Source organism: Nannospalax galili, unplaced genomic scaffold (genome assembly GCF_000622305.1).
Source record: "Nannospalax galili isolate Female #2095 unplaced genomic scaffold, S.galili_v1.0 scaffold429, whole genome shotgun sequence".
NCBI lineage: Eukaryota > Metazoa > Chordata > Mammalia > Rodentia > Spalacidae > Nannospalax > Nannospalax galili.
In genome coordinates this window covers 3,262,328-3,278,141 of record NW_008360330.1, presented here as the reverse complement: position 1 = coordinate 3,278,141, position 15,814 = coordinate 3,262,328, and the positions used below count along the sequence as shown (strand labels likewise).

The following is a 15,814-nucleotide window of genomic DNA, read 5'->3' as shown; positions in this document are numbered from 1 at the left end:
TCAAGTACTAATGTGTCCCACACAACTGAAGTCCATGTTTATGTACTATGCAATATTTTACCCACATTTTATTTTATTCACTGAAATATCCTAACACTAAAGTCAACAATCTTTGCATTTGGCAACCACACTGACTGGCAAATCTGTGGCCACTAGCCTCAAGTGGGTTTTGAAATTGCCTGGTGACTGGCATCTAACCAGTCTGTTTTCTATACATTTCATAGATGGAAATACTTATGTTGTGAAAAATCAAGTGACTTACTGAGGTCACACAGTTCAATGGTTGTTTTAACCAGGGCTGAAACAAGGTATGTCCAACCCTCAGACACTTTTGATTTAGTCAGGTCATTTATTGATGACTTGCTATGTGATACAATGAACACTAAGGACATAGCACTAATGGTGGCCTTTATACATAGTAAGGGCAAATATGAACTGAGTACTTGATAAACTTATTGCAATTATAGATTCTGTGAAGAAAAGTGCCAGGGAGAGCTTGTTTTAAAAAAATGTTTTTAAGCTAAACTTAAATAGCATAAATTATGCTTCAATCATAGCATTATTATCTACAACTTATAATGATAACAATATAAGACATACTCTTCGCTAGTTCAAGCACTTTTAAAACTAGCCAATTGTATGAATTAATAGTAATACAAATTGAAGAAGGGGAGATTAAAGTATCTTCAAAGACCCTGAGATGTGATATGTCACATAGTATAAACTTCGAACACCATTACACTGCATTATCCTTATTGCTTTCATTAAAGACGCCAGTTTACCTGCCACTCCCCAGTGATATCTGCCACAATAAAGTCCATCACCTGACATTCTGGCAAAAGACTCTGATCTAAATTTCCTGTGTCCCATTCAATGGAAAGCTGGAGCTAGCACTTGAACATACAAAGTATCCTCCTACAGATCAGAAGTAGTCCCTTTCTGTACTGAGAGCCTGTATGAAGGGCATACACAGTTCCATGCAAAACAGGCTAAACAGGCTAGTCTTGCTTACACATTAGGATCCAAGTTACACGGTGGAGGAAATATCCAAGTAACCAGATAAGGCCAAACAGTAAGTCCATGCTCATTCATGGCCCAAAACATCCTTAAGTCTCGGGATAAGGTATCTATAACCTCTCATGTGTCCTGGGGAAGAGGAAAGAGAGCTGGAAACAGAAACTGAAAGCTTGGAAATCATTAGTGCTTAGAGAAGACAGAACAGGCTATGGTATTGTCTGAAACAAACAGAGAACAAAAGGCAAATGAGAGGTTGCTCGTCATTTTCAGCATGCACAGCTGCACATGTGCCCCGCTGTGCCATTACACTGGGTTCCTCTGTGGCTCAGATTATACTTCTGCTTAAGGCAATAGCTCTAAAACAGTTCCTGCCTTGGCCTGGGCTGGGCCTGCGTGGAAACCATCTGATGCTGTTCACATGAGAGGAGGAGGGTCAGGGCCTTATTTGTCAGCATTAAAATCTTACCAAATCAAAACATTGTTTATGATTTCTGAGCCTGCTGATTTCTCTAAGATGTGGATGCATTGCCCCCAATGCAGCACAGAGAATATTAGAGGCCACCTAGTCAAGTAGAGATAAGAGACCAAATGTTCCTTCCATGGTAAGCTCCTGCTCTGTAAGTGGCCTCCACTGTGGGCTGACCTATGGCTCCACAATGACCCAGTGCCCTCTCCACAGTCCATTTAGCAGTATTGCTCACTCCTGATGGAGGCACCACAAACCGGTAGAGGCTGAGGTAGAAGTTACTCTTTTGATTACTGCCTACCTTCTCGCAACTCTAACCTTGGAAAAATAATGGGAGCTGTGACCTGCTTTGATGCCTCTTCCTCCTGGCCCACAGACTAATCCAGAGACCTGGGATATGCCAAGCAATTATTCCGCAGATACTGTTTTCCTAATGAGGGAGAGGGCATTCTTGGCCTTCGGAGATTTTGCTGGGGCTGGTGAAGGCATCTACCATGTACATTAGCCATGTGGAGAGTACAGAACCCATGTTGTTGGCAACAGAGCAAAGAAAGGAGAAGGACTTGTACCAGGCTTTAGATCTGGCTTCCAGCCTCAAAGTGGTGATTTCCTCTAAGCTGGATGGGTCTCCTGGTGGTCCTGGCATTTTCCCTATCTGACTTGTACTTGGAGCTCTAATAAAAAAAGAAAACTTTTCCCTTTTGTTTGGTCCTTGATCATCAACTTCAAAGTATTTTGGTGCTTTTATTCCCACCTCTTCATTATTTCATGCCTATTCCTGGATCACCCCTGTAGCCTCCCCAGTGCAGGAAGCCAAGCTCCCCACACTGTCATTCCAGGCATTGGCAAGCACAGCCTTCTCTGTACTCTAGATGGCTGATCTATCACCAGCCAGTATGAGTTTGCCTCCTGAACCTCTGCTCCTGTTCCTTGTTAACATGCTCTTCTCTTCATCTGAGCTGATATGTGTTTCTTCTGAAAGACTGCTGATTCCTTGGAGGACAAGACTCACTTTATTCTGATTCCTGTTGCCTAATACCACAGTTCTCAAACAATAGGCTTCCATAAATATTTGGTGAATAAATCAAGTTAGAATTCCCATCTTTGGCAGATCATCCCTGACTAGTGGGAAGAAAATAAATGTTTCCTTTTATTCCTTTGTTAGTACAGTCAGCAACTCCCTGACTTCTCTTCCCCTTCTCTTGGTAATTAGTGTCAGTACTGTATATTTAACTTCCCTAGATGGGGACCCTTAGCTTTCACACACTCACCATTGTCTCCCCTCCAGTAAATTCTAATATACCTGTATTAGTTACTTTTCTGTTGTTGTAATAGAAACATTGACCAAAGCAACTTATAAAAGGAAGAGTTTATTTAAGCTTACAGTTCCAAGGGGCAAGAGTCCTTTCTTGTCGGGAGGCATGGCAGCAGAGGTGGCTGGAGGAGGAGAGGAAACTAGGCTCTACATCTTCAAGCAGACACAGGAAACAAGGGAGCAACTGAAGATCCGGCAAGGCTTACGGACTATCTAAGTCCACCATCAGTGACATGCTTCCTCCAGCAAGGCCACACCTTCTAAGACCTCCTAAAACAGCTCCCTCAACTGGAGACAAAAATGTCCAAATACTTGGAACCTATGGGGGACATTTTCCTTCAAACCACCACAATACCCATAATGTGAATTGCAGTCTGTGTTGGCATTGCATCTGCACCTTGGGGGAAGACATGTCTTCCTCTACAGAAATGCAGAAATCACTTCTTATTATGGGATTTATATTTGATCCAGGTAATTAGTAAATTTAACATATTCTATGACACTCATTAAATGCCAGGTATCAATCTGAGCATTTTACTTATATGAACTAGTTCTTCCTCACAACAACCCTGCCAGGCAGACACAGTTACTACCACCAGCCTCATTTTATAGATAAGGATATAGAATGATTAAGGAACTTGCCCAAGGTCACATAGGGATTGTTAGTGGAGCTGGAAACAGGCAGACTCATTCCAGAACATATGTCCCAACTGCTCTGCCCCACTGCCTCTAGTGTGAGCAAGGTGGAGTCTGCACTGTGCATCTGAATCCTTCCAATATTACTTGGTTCTATTTTTTCATAAGTCAAGAGCCAGAGGCCTCTCTGACTTTCACTGAACAACATGTAGATGTGTGCTTAATGAATGTTTCCAAGCTCACTGATTCATTAGCTGCCTTAAAGATAGGCCTGTGTGTGTCACGCTATGCAATTCATGTTCACACTGTAATCAATGCCAGTCCTACCATTTGTCTTCAAACAACCTAGGAACCATGCCAAGAATTCACTCTAATTACACATTGTACCAGTTTTGATACTAGAGATGACTTGAAGGCAAAACGTGTTATTTAAAATTATTAAACTAATAGTAAATAAATATGATTCTGTCCCTGAACAAAGGATGAAGTAACATATCTCTTCTTTTTTTAAAAAAAAATAAAAATGAAAAGTTGCTCTAGTATTTAGGATAAACTGAGTCATTTTGCCCTCATGAATTTGACCTTTTCTCGACTTAATATGTATTTTGTAGTGTTCACAAGACACTACTTACTGTTCAGTCAAACAGAGGCGGACTCAAAGGCTACTCCGGATTCATGTATGGTAAACAGAATAAACTTGGAGAACATCTGTGAGGGAGCTGCTCCTTTGATGTGGGGGCTATTCACAGCATAGTGTTTGGGTACTTTTGGAGCCTTGGGGTATTTCTAAATTGAATCTTAGGAATAGTGTATTTATAAAATAGTAAGCATAAAAAATGAGCACATTTGTACTATCTGTTCCCTTACATAGTCCTGATGTCCTCAACATCCCTGTCACAGCCCTGAGGAGATAAATGGTTAGCTGGTTAGATTTTGCTGTAGATCCTCATCCTTATTTGGCCCAACACCCTGTCTTATAGCAAATATTTTAAGCTCATAAATAATGAAATCTACATACACAAAATTTCTGCAAGTAAATAGAATGCTTTAGTAGTAATTAAATGAGAAATATCGAGGTAATTTATAATGATACAATAACTACTTAACCTCTAAATACTCTACTACACCACAAAAAGTGCCATTGTCAGACATTTGTACCTAATATAATTCACCTTAACGTAATAATAAATGATACATCAGAACAATATAGACTGGTGAGGATATGCTATATTGCATCTGGTATGACCCTGCACTCCAGCACTCCTAACACTTCAGAGGGAGACGCAGGAAGATCAGGAGGTTGAAGCTACCTCTAGCTACACAGCGAGTTCAAGGCCACCCTTGGTTGCATTAGATCATATCTCAAAAAAAACAAAGCCAAACAAACCCCAAATCTGTATACGCTGCATGGATGAAGTAATGATTATACAATGTGTAATCTTCCTTCAGTCTGTATAATAATTACACACCTGAAATTGATCTTCTGTTAAAGCTGCACCAGCTACTTTGTGTTTATATGTAAGGAGCATAAATATCCAGACTCAGATTTATAAACAGGTTGACAGCACTTGAGCAAATGGCCATATGACATTCAAAAGCTTTTGTTGTGCAGAACAGTCTTGGGCACTGCAGTGTTCCAGCCATCCTATTCCTACTTTCTAAATGCCAGTGATGTTCAGCAATCAATTTGTCATTGAAGAACAACCTCATACATTTTCCTCAATCCTATCAGATGACACTCTTTGCACTGGCAAGGTTAGCTGAGAAGGTTAATGCCTAATATTATCTTTCTTCCCAAATAATTATTGTGACATATTCTTCTGACTTTTTGTAACCATTGGAAAACAGAAGAATCACCAAAATAAATCCTCAATAATTGGATTAATTATGAGACTGTAAGTTCCATTTGGAAAGGCTAAGCCCACCCAGTGTATACAATATCTCAGTACTCAGAACAAGTTCTAATCTTGTTTGAATGAGTAATTTATTTGGGGTTCCAATAGATTAGTTTGTAAAAAACATATTTCTTGAATATTTTGTTGATTTATTTATTTTTATTTTATGTGTGTGTTTTGCCTCTGTGTATGTAAGTTCATCTATGTCATACAATATCTGCGGAGGCCAAAGAGGGTCTTGAATCCTATGGAGTTGGAGTGCACAGGCAGTTGTTACCTGATATGTAGATGCTGGGAACTAAACCTGGGTCCTCTACAAGAGCAGTCAGTGCTCTTAACCACTATGTCATCTCTCCAACACATTTAAAAGATATTTTTGATACTTTCTAGTACATTTGTCAATACTTAAATGTTTGCTAGCAAGGTAGAGTTAATAATTATATGAAAATTCCTATTTTTTTCTGTTTGTATGAGTGACATTAAAATATCTGAAGATATCTGAAATGTATGAAAGACCAAGAATCCTCGAGTCATTTTAAGTAGGAAAAGAAACGTATTGAAGACTGACTTGTAGCCCTTAAACTAAAAACTTTCTTAATCTTCATGAGGGACTATAAGGCAGCTATTACTAACCCTGTTTTTAAATAGGAAGTAGACTAAACACAAATAACCTGCCTCATTCAAATAGCTGGCTCAGTGGTACAGCAAGCTTTGCATCCAGCACTGCTTAGTTCCAAAGAACTTGTCTTTCCTAAGACATCCTGCTGCTCTTCCTTAAACAGGGCAAGGCTCAGTTTCTGAGAAGGACCATCTGAGGACTGTCTTTACAGCCATCTGAAGCCCACCTTTCTCTGTGTAGTGCCAATTGTCCTGTCTGCTAACTTTTACTTTCTTAGTGGTTCAGTGATTTTTTTTTTTTACTTTGACCTTGTTCTTGGTTCCATTCCAGGGTTCAAGGTTGTAGGTGAGCTCATATCTGCGAGCTTCTTGAGGGCAGGGACTATGTGCTCTTCATCTTTGGGTCTTTAGAGCCTATTGTGGTACCCAGCATAAAGAGAGTGTTTGTTGAGTGGACTTTAATTGAATCATGTTTCTCCTTTTAGACCTTGGCCTTACACAATATTTCAGCGAGGCTTTGACCTGGTTTTGGGAGAACAACCCTCTGATAAAATATTCAGGTAAGTTCAAATCCAGGGACATGATTATGTATGTCTACACACTCAATGTTCCACCTCCCACTGAACATTCCTAGTGCTGAAGTATAAAGTAGGAAACACGGTTTCTTGTTCTGCTTATCTCCCAAGAAAAGTACTTGCCCCCAGTCATACCCAGTGGCCACATGAAGGACTCTGAAGTCCAACAGACTCTGCTTGGGTTCTGATTTCTTTCTTTGACATCTCAATGAACCTCAGTAACCTGCTTAAAGTCTGAGCCTCTAGTTTCCCCATTTGTTAAATGGGGCTATATGACAAGCCTGGCTAGATTATTGTGAGGGGTATATGAGATAATGTAGGGAAAATCCCTGGCACAAAACCTGGCACAGAACAGGCAATTAATGTCAGTTTCTGCCTCTCCATTTTACATGTAATTTGCACCTTCCTCATAGAGTCTTAAGTTGCTCAAAATTAATCTCTCCTGCCCCTGCCTCCCCCTTTCCTAAACTTTACCTCATTATTATTTTCTTTTATCCATTACCCTCCTGATCAAATTTGATGCTTCTAGGCCCTCCCAACTTTCTACCTGTGTAGCTGGGAATAGCACATATTAGAAAGACTCTCAACCAAAGAGCAATTTTGGGTGCCGGCCATGAACTATTGAATTTTCATAAAATTTAATTCACACCAGGCCTTTTCTGGAACACAAGTTCATTTCTAATCTAAGATCATATTGTTCATTCCTTTAGTCAGTTTGTCCTTCACTTAACATATATTCGCTTGTGTTTAGTTAGAGCCAGAGGTTGGGTTTGGCCCAGCAGTGTGGGTATGACTTCTTCTCCTTCCATGAGCAAGCCCTCTAGTAGAGCAAGTGAACAGACCTTCACGGGTGGCTGATGTCAAAGGATGAACTCAGCTACTGCATGCTGTTTGTTGCTGGAGAGATGAGCAGTGGAGGGCAGGTGGAAGACTTGGCTTTCTTGTCACTGCAGCCGTGCAGCTGGCTGAAGTTCACCCACTATTACCTTTCCAAATTCCTTCTCTTGTCAGCCACATTTGGTTTTGGTGTTAGTTTTGCCTCTGTGTTTACCCCCTTGAGCAATACTGCATGCAGTTTGTACCATTCTTCCTAATAGCTTGGGATGGATACAGCTGGCCAACAGTGATCTCAGTTATGGCGCATATTTACAAGATCTCTTCCTAAGAGGACTTCTCCTTGCCCTTTGGTCTCCTGAGTGTTTGTCCCAGGACAGGCTGGGTCATGTTAATGGAACTGGCTGCAGGATACTCTTGAAGATTTGTGCTTTAAGGGAAGTCAGCAGTATTCCTTCGACTGTCATTTGGTCATTTAAAGTTTCCAACAATGATTTATCATCTGGATGACTTTTTTCTCCCTTTTCCTATTGTTCATCTGCCAGGACCTGTGAGGGTAACAAAAGTGAGGCTCTGGGGAGCCAGAAGTTTTAATGATTAACATAGATAAGTTCTCTGTTCCCTAAAAGTCACGAGTTAATAGTAAAAAAAAAAAATCAAAGGTTTTGAACAAATCTTTATTAGTGCAAGACTTGCACGCACACACACACACACACACACACACACACACACACAAAATGTGTTATTTCTCTGCAAGTATCTTTTTTTTTTTCCAAACTTTTTGGCTGCCAAATGGATGTGACAGCTTACAGAGGGGAGCAGGTGTGTGGTTTAATCTGTGACTCAACTCCCTCAGGAGCCAATGGATTGATCAATATGTGATTAACAATTTTGGTACCTAACATGACAATAACTATTTTCTCAAAGGAAAGCAAAGGGTCACAGTATACTTATTTTGGACACTTTTTAATTAAAATCACTCTGGCATCTAAGCCAACCATTTATGAATGACCATTCTGGAAAGGCAATGATCTGGTTGGTGATGAACATTGGTTATTTATTTGCTTCTGTAGTAATTCATGATTTTAGCTTAATCAATTCCAAGCCACTGTGTATTTTCCCTGACCTGTAGAATAATGTTTAAATTTTGGCATTCAAACCTTTATACCTCTGAATGTTGACATACATTAAATATGCTGATTTTTACCTCTGGGACTTTCCATTATTAGTGAAATCTGTCTTCCAGATCCACTGTCTCCAATATTTGCTGCCATTTGTTGGATTTTCATTTAGAATGCAACCTTTCCTCCTAATATAAATATTGCGTATTCCCATGGTCCAGACCCAGCCTCCACATCTGTTAATTCCTGAAAACTCACTATTGCAAAGCATTATTTCAGATACTATAGGTGTGACCAAACAGATGTGATCACTGCCTCTAAATTTGCAGATTTATTCATGAAGTGGTCTTTATCTTTGGACCTGTGTGAGAATCCCCAAGTTCTATAAGAACCAATGTACCTAGCACAAATCAGTTAATTTCAAAGTACAAGGACTTGTGTCCAGGAAATGGATATTTTCCAAACATGCCATGCTAATTTTAATCTATAGCCACAAATTATAAACACTGCTGCTCTAAGGCTTCAATGTGCCAAGCCACATGACTAACTATAATAGTTATTTGTCAATTAAATGATCTCAGATTTGTTTTTGACTTGGCCATTTGCTTCTCAATGCAGTGGTTATCTTCTTGAGGGAAGAGGTGTTGTTGTAGAGAGCTTTACATATTTGGTCTAGTTTGAAGCACATTAGGACTTTGGTAGGTATAGGAAGGAGCTGGTTTTAGGTATCTCTTAAGCTTTTGAAATCAAACTGGGAAGGAAACTGATAAGAAACCTAACTTTTGTAACCAGCAATCCCAGGATAGACTGGGAAGAATCAAGAAGGCACGAAACAGCCCATTTTTTCTCACTATGAATTTCCCTCCATGTGTGTACCTGCCTCCCTGGGAAAAATGTTTTGTCCTAGAATAGCCTGGCCTAGGAAAGAGCAAAGAGGCCAGGTCAAGACTGTTTATCATTTTTCCGCATTCCTTTTTGTACCAAGTCAGACAAAACACAGGCATATTCAGTCTAGTGCTGTCTGATAAGCGTTTGCTTCTGCACATAAATTTCTAGCTGTGGTTCAACGGGACTATGCAGCATACAGCTGAGCCCTCAACTTCAGTGGTCACCACCACCTGTTTCTAGAGAAGGTCAACTTGGGAGAACATTCCAGATGCTCACTCGACTTCTCTTGGGTGGGGTTTTTAAAGTAATTCCTGCCAAATGTGCATAAATGAAGGACAGATGAGATTTCAGGACACAGCTTTTCTCTGACAGCTTAGTCTATATTTGGATTTTGGAGTTGTTCAGTAGATTCTGCAGATGAAAGAAAGCTTTAGAATTTTGTAGGCATGAGCCAGCATGGGATGGAAAGCTGCTGTGATCCAGACCTGACCAAATCCATCTTCTTTCATAAAAGGGTTGATATTGGGAGGTTACTAACCTCCTTAAGATATTAGACAATGTGTTTGTAGAATGGTGCCGAAGCACCCACTTTGGAGGGCCATCGTGAGAATAAATGATTAGTTTCGCAAAGTGCCTGCCCTTTTCAGAGTTCCTCAGAAAGTTAGCTCCGCGCAACATCTAACTTGGATTATCGTACTGGGTTTCACTTTGATGTAACCACCACAGGAGATTACATTGCTTTACTTATTCTCTGGGGCAGTGCCACAAATACTATTGTGTACTTATAAGGTTCTTCAAAATATCAATCCCAGATCCATCTTGACCACTAGATCCATCCAAACCTAGAGGTTAACTCATCTTCTGCTTTACATGGAGGATCTACCTTGATCACTACATCCATCTAAGCTCAAAGATTAATTCTCATCTTGCTTAACATGAAGGATTAGTTGCCCTAATATTTCCACCTTTAAATTGGAAGACAGAGGTGGTATCACCAAGACAGCACTTAAAATGAAAGAAAAAAATATCCTACTAATTAGTCAACAAGTATTCATTGAGTGACATCCTTGGGCTAGAGATTGTGATAGGTAGTGGGGACTCACAGATGACAAACAGCTGTTCTCTGCTACTCAAGAAATCACATTTTTATTATGATCAACCCAGAAGAAGACAGGTATAATTCTATTCAATAAGAGCAGCAAGGGATTGTGTAAAGTGGACAGAGGAGAGCCCCTAGATTAAGCTTCTGGAATACTTTCTGGAAGGATTTGGAACTGTAAATGAGTCTTAAAATGAGTCAGTTCGGATGGAGAAAAGAGAAAATAAAATCTAGAAAGAAGGAATATTAGGAGCATAGTTGGTGTGATGAAACTTTAAGAAGGCTTTTAGGAACTGAAGATAGATGGCACGGAGGGAACACAAAATATGAAGAACAGTTGGGGAGAGAAGAAGACAAAGGCATGCTGGAAGGAACACCTTCAGAGCCTTGAACTTTTTTTTCTATGCACAGGAGCATGTCAAATAATTTTAGCTGGAGAAATCTATGGATTACTTTTCCTTAGGAATAATAAAGGGAACACTGTGAGGTAGGTAGGTAAGGACCCCACTCTTCCATAAAAATGAATACCATCACAAATATACTAGACCTGCCAAATGTTTCCTAAAACCCCTTAGATAATCCAAGTAAAATTAAAAATTTTAAAACAAAATCAAAAACAGAGCTCAGTGTCCAATGAAATGCTTTCATCCAGATGCCTTTCACGAGTGGGTTGTTCTCTCTGAGATGGTGTATTCTAGTGGTACCCCTGCCAATGCCTGCCTCATGTAAGTGGCCACCTCAGGAATGTCCTTTATCAATACAAAGTGAGATCATGTAAGTGCTTGTAGGTTGTATATTTTTGCCCGCATTCACCTTTAAGTCTCAGACACTTCAGGAGGGCATTATTAGCCCTGTATCAGCTCTTTGTTATTGCTGTATTGCCATATGACTTATGTTGTGTGTGTGTGTGTGTGTGTGTGTGTAAAGGTGCTGCTGTGTCTTCAGTTTTGCTACTTGACTTACCAAAAAATGAAACAATGGTCTTTTGCTCCACCCCGAAGGCTTTTCCCTTCCCTGCAGAGACCTGGTTCTATCTACTGCTTCATACCCCTTGAGATGGGGAGATCTGAGAGCCTCCATTGGACCAAGAAACATCCAGAGCATCACAGTAGTTCAAAGGTGTAGGGGACTAAAAAACAGGAGAAATAGAAGAGAAATCCCCCAAATTGTGGCCACATCCCACTTCCAAGAGGCTTGTCTGACTTCCCAAATCCCCTGCAGTGAAGCTGGAACTTGCCTTCTCCTCTTCCAGCAGCTCTGGTGCCAAGGGCCGTCTTTCGAGGTACAGGAGGAAATCACTTAGCTGAGCAGAGCCAGTCTGTGGATCTGCTCTGTGCCCAGAGTTCTGGGGAGGGCTGCACTTTCCAAAAAAAGATCTAAGGCACCAGTCTGGTTTCCTAGCATCTTAGGCAAACCGAGGAGGAGAGGAGACTGTGTGGGTTAAGAAAGAGCGGAGCAAGGCTCTGAACTGGGGCTGTGACAAGCATGCTGATAGAGCCTGTGCAGGGTTCTGCTTAATTGCAGGCACCCTTCCATTGTTCCTCCCTCCACATCAAGTTGGGAGGGGATGCCAGACTGCCACAGTCTTGTGGTATCCCACCCACATTGGCTTTTATCCCATAGACTATTTTTTGACTGTGAACACAGAGCATTTGAATGCCTTTGAAATGAAATGAATGAATAAATAAACAAATAATCTCTCATGGTTTCCTTAAGTTCTCCCTTGAAATGCTGATTGATTCTTTTATTCCTTTTAGCTCTTGTTATAAGAATAAATTAGAAAATCTTCTCTGTATCCCAAGGGCTGGCATTGTTAGCTCAGGGTGTGGGTAGGAGTGCAGAGAATAAACCTAGTCCCGCTTTGTGCATTTGTTCATCTCTTTCTTCTCTTCTGTGGAGGCCCCCGGCTTCAGTTACTTCTGTTCCTTTCTTATGGAAGTCAGAAAAGGCAATTCTCTTCCTGCCTTTTCCTTTCCAGGCTTCCCCCAGGCGGGGAGAAACCCTGACTGCTACTGTGGGTGCGCAGCCATAGGATTAGGATGGAGGAGGCTGACATAGCTTCTCAATTAAACTGCTTCTGACTTAAGACAGGGGGATCTCAGCTTCCACTGTCAAAAAGATGAGACTCACTTTTTATGGCTTGATCAAAGCAACTTCCAGTGTCTCGTGAATGGGTTACTACATCAGATCTTCTGTTGTTTGGCCTTGTGAGCGGGAGCCCCTTTGCCTCCCTCTGCCTCTGTCAAGCCATCATAATGGGAAATTTCAGTTCTCTCGCCTGCCTAAGAGGGCTGTGTTGGCTGAGAAGGAAGCAGGTCGAAAACACAATGCTGAAATTCCCAAGTGGGTGGCTGTACCCAGCCATCACTACCTACTGTGAGTCTCTGCAGATTCACCTGGTGTGTGTTTAACCCTGCAGAACCATTAGGTGTGTGTGTGTCCTTGAAGAGTCACCTTGTGTGCATCCCTGCAGATTCACCTGATGCGTATGTCCCTATAGGGTCACCCAGTGTGTGTGTGTGTGTGTGTGTGTGTGTGTGTGTGTGTGTGTGTGTGTTTCTGGTGTGTGTGTCCCTTCAGATTCTCGAGGACCATAGCTGAGACACCTAGTAATAGAATGTAGTGGGGAGTTATGCTCAGTTCTTACCACCTGGTATGTGTGTCCATGCAGATTCACCTATACACTTGGGGAGGGCATGTGGCTGCCCCTCAGCAAGAGTTTTGTGATTCCTCCAGCTGAACTGGCCATCAATCCATCAGCAAAGTGTAAGACGGACATGACTGTGATGGAAGATGCGGTAGAGGTCAGGTGAGTCAAGCTCCAGGATAGAGTGAGAAACTAACTGAAGGTTCTGGGCAATGGAAAAAAGTCACAGCAAGCTGAAGTTGACAAGCTGCCAACTTCAAGTTCCCCAAGCACAGAGCCAGGATCTGTGCTTTATCTAGGTCAGTGTTGCATAACTCAAGGCGCATTCACTGAAGAGGACACAAAATTAGAGTTTGTAAGCACTTCCTACACATCCCAAGGAATGACAGGCAATGCTTACATTCAGACCTCCTTCTTTGACCAGGCTTTGTAGCACTGTCTCATTTCCTAGATATGGAGAATGCCCATGATTTGTTAGTTCAAGGCTTGGAGTAAAGCTAGTCTTTAACTTTTATAAGTGAATGAGACCAGAAGTGGACCAGATTGCAACATGGGATGTAGGGACATTTGGTGCTTTTGGAATCCCTTGACTCCTCTATTGCTTCTTCCTGCAGAGAGGAACTGATGACATCATCATCCTTTGACAGCCTGGAGGTCCTCTTGGATTCGTTTGGGCCAGTACGTGACTGCAGCAAAGATAATGGAGGCTGCAGTAAGAATTTCCGCTGCATTTCAGATCGTAAATTGGACTCTACTGGTTGTGTGGTATGTTGACTGCCATCCTAGGAGTTTCGGGGACGAGGGATGGGGGACGAGGCAGGTATACAGAAGAAAATGTGTGTGAGCTCCAGTTGTACCCACCATCTAACTAAATAAAGAACTTTCTCTTGAAAGGAATGAGCAGCTAATCAGTCCATCAAGAAGTCCCCACAGAGCACTACTGTGTGTTCTATTATGTTTCCAAAAGAAATTTATTTAATTGTGTAGTATGAGTGTTCCCAGTCTTACAAAATAGTTGGTAGGAACTACTTGAGAACTAATTAATTGTTTCAAAGAATAACATTGATTCTAAGTCTAACAGGAAACTTTAGGAGAAAACTACACAGAGTTAGGGAAATGAAAGAAATGGTAGGGAAAATATACCCAAAATGTGATCATTTGGAGACCTTATCAGTGAACTTCTGCTTCACCAAAAGGTGGGTTTCTCTGGTTTTTTCAGATCTCTAGAACTGGATACCTTTAAAACATGTGATGCTGTTAAGTGGTAGGGCTAGGCTGGGCTATGCTCTCTGCCAGGTTATGGAAATGAAGATGGTACTGGACCACGAAGGTAAATGGAGCCAGGGGTGATGGAGCCATCAGATGCTGGTTCCTTTATGTAGTCATTCTCATTTCTACCAACACAGTTGTGTTTCTAGTTCTACCCTCTTTAGAGGTTTAGAGGGGAGAATAGTGCAATGTTCAGTAAAAGAGGGGAGGCTGTGTCAGAGAAAGATGGCAGCAAAGCTGTGCAAAGTGAGAACAGAGGAGAGGGAATGAGCATTCGTTGAGACATGCAGTTCTGTGGTGCTGGGTTGGGAGAAAGGGCCAGGAGCTTCCGGCTCTGGGAAGGATATGGTACCCCCATCTCACTTCTCATTCTGACAGCTGTAATGTGGGAGGGTATCCAGATGAAGCTGTGAGGATACTGAGCCAAGACCATCTTCCACCCTCCTTCATCCCCATTTCTGAGCATCTGTTCTGTTCAGGGAGCTGTTCTCTATCAATGGTGGATGTCAGATGTTCAGGGTGGAGTCTCCAAACTGATACCAACTAGACTGTAGCCAAGAGGAGTCTGATTTACCTGAGGAGGAAGAGGACATGAAGAAAAGCAAAGCAAAAGCTAAAACTGAGGGTCAGATAGGAGAATCTGGCCAGTATATATCCCAGAGAGGACAAAGAAGAAAAGAGGGGACTATTGGAAAATACAAAGGAAAATACTTGTTAGCTCATGCCTTTCCCAGGCAGCCAGGAGATGGGCTGAAACCCACAGTACTCTCCTACCTTTGGAGGCCCACCCATCCCAGTCTCTCAGGACACAACCTCAGTCTCTAACCAAACTCCTAGATGAGGTACTTTTTCTCTTTTGCCATCCAGCCTGTGTTTCTTCACCCAGATTTCAATCGTTCATGCCTTATTATTCCCTGGGGTAATTTTAAGTACTGAAACACTTAAGTGCACACATGTGCTCCTCTCCTTTCTTTTCCATAAGCCACTCCCATATGCATTTGAACATACACACAGGAACTGAATCCCTTCCTGGCCCATCAAGGGACACACACCTCCACACTTCTCGCCCCACGGTTTGACTGTCAGGTGCATTCCCTTGGCGATCCTGGGCCTTTCAGTTGGCGCGTAGCCATGCTGATGATAGATTCCTATACTTTCAACATTGTGATCTGTGAGACGAAGCTAGCAGGAATAGTTCTGATGAATATGCATTTGTGGAATTGGAGCCACTGCAGAAAGTCACCCAATTATACCAGTACTTGGTATTAGCATAATTCTTTGAAGTCAGTACTCCACGTGGTTCCCGAAAAGTGAGGAGGAAGGCTGGTTGGCAGATACATTCCAGTCACTGTTTCTCATTGCTATGAAGCATAGGATCCCTGAGCAGAAGGGTAGAGTCTGTGAGAGTTTGAGCATTACATCATGATACTGGTG

General features: G+C 41.7%; 1 protein-coding gene across 2 annotated transcripts in view; it reads left to right on the top strand.

Moving 5' to 3' along the window:
• Nucleotides 1–15,814, top strand: part of Astn1 (astrotactin 1) — a 328,592-nt gene that overhangs the window by 214,668 nt on the left and 98,110 nt on the right. For both annotated transcript variants that reach the window (XM_008826113.3, XM_008826114.3), the window contains exons 9-11: nucleotides 6,433–6,507; nucleotides 13,136–13,273; nucleotides 13,726–13,876. In XM_008826113.3, the coding sequence (XP_008824335.1) occupies nucleotides 6,433–6,507; nucleotides 13,136–13,273; nucleotides 13,726–13,876 (364 nt within the window). The remainder of the gene's footprint in view (nucleotides 1–6,432; nucleotides 6,508–13,135; nucleotides 13,274–13,725; nucleotides 13,877–15,814) is intronic.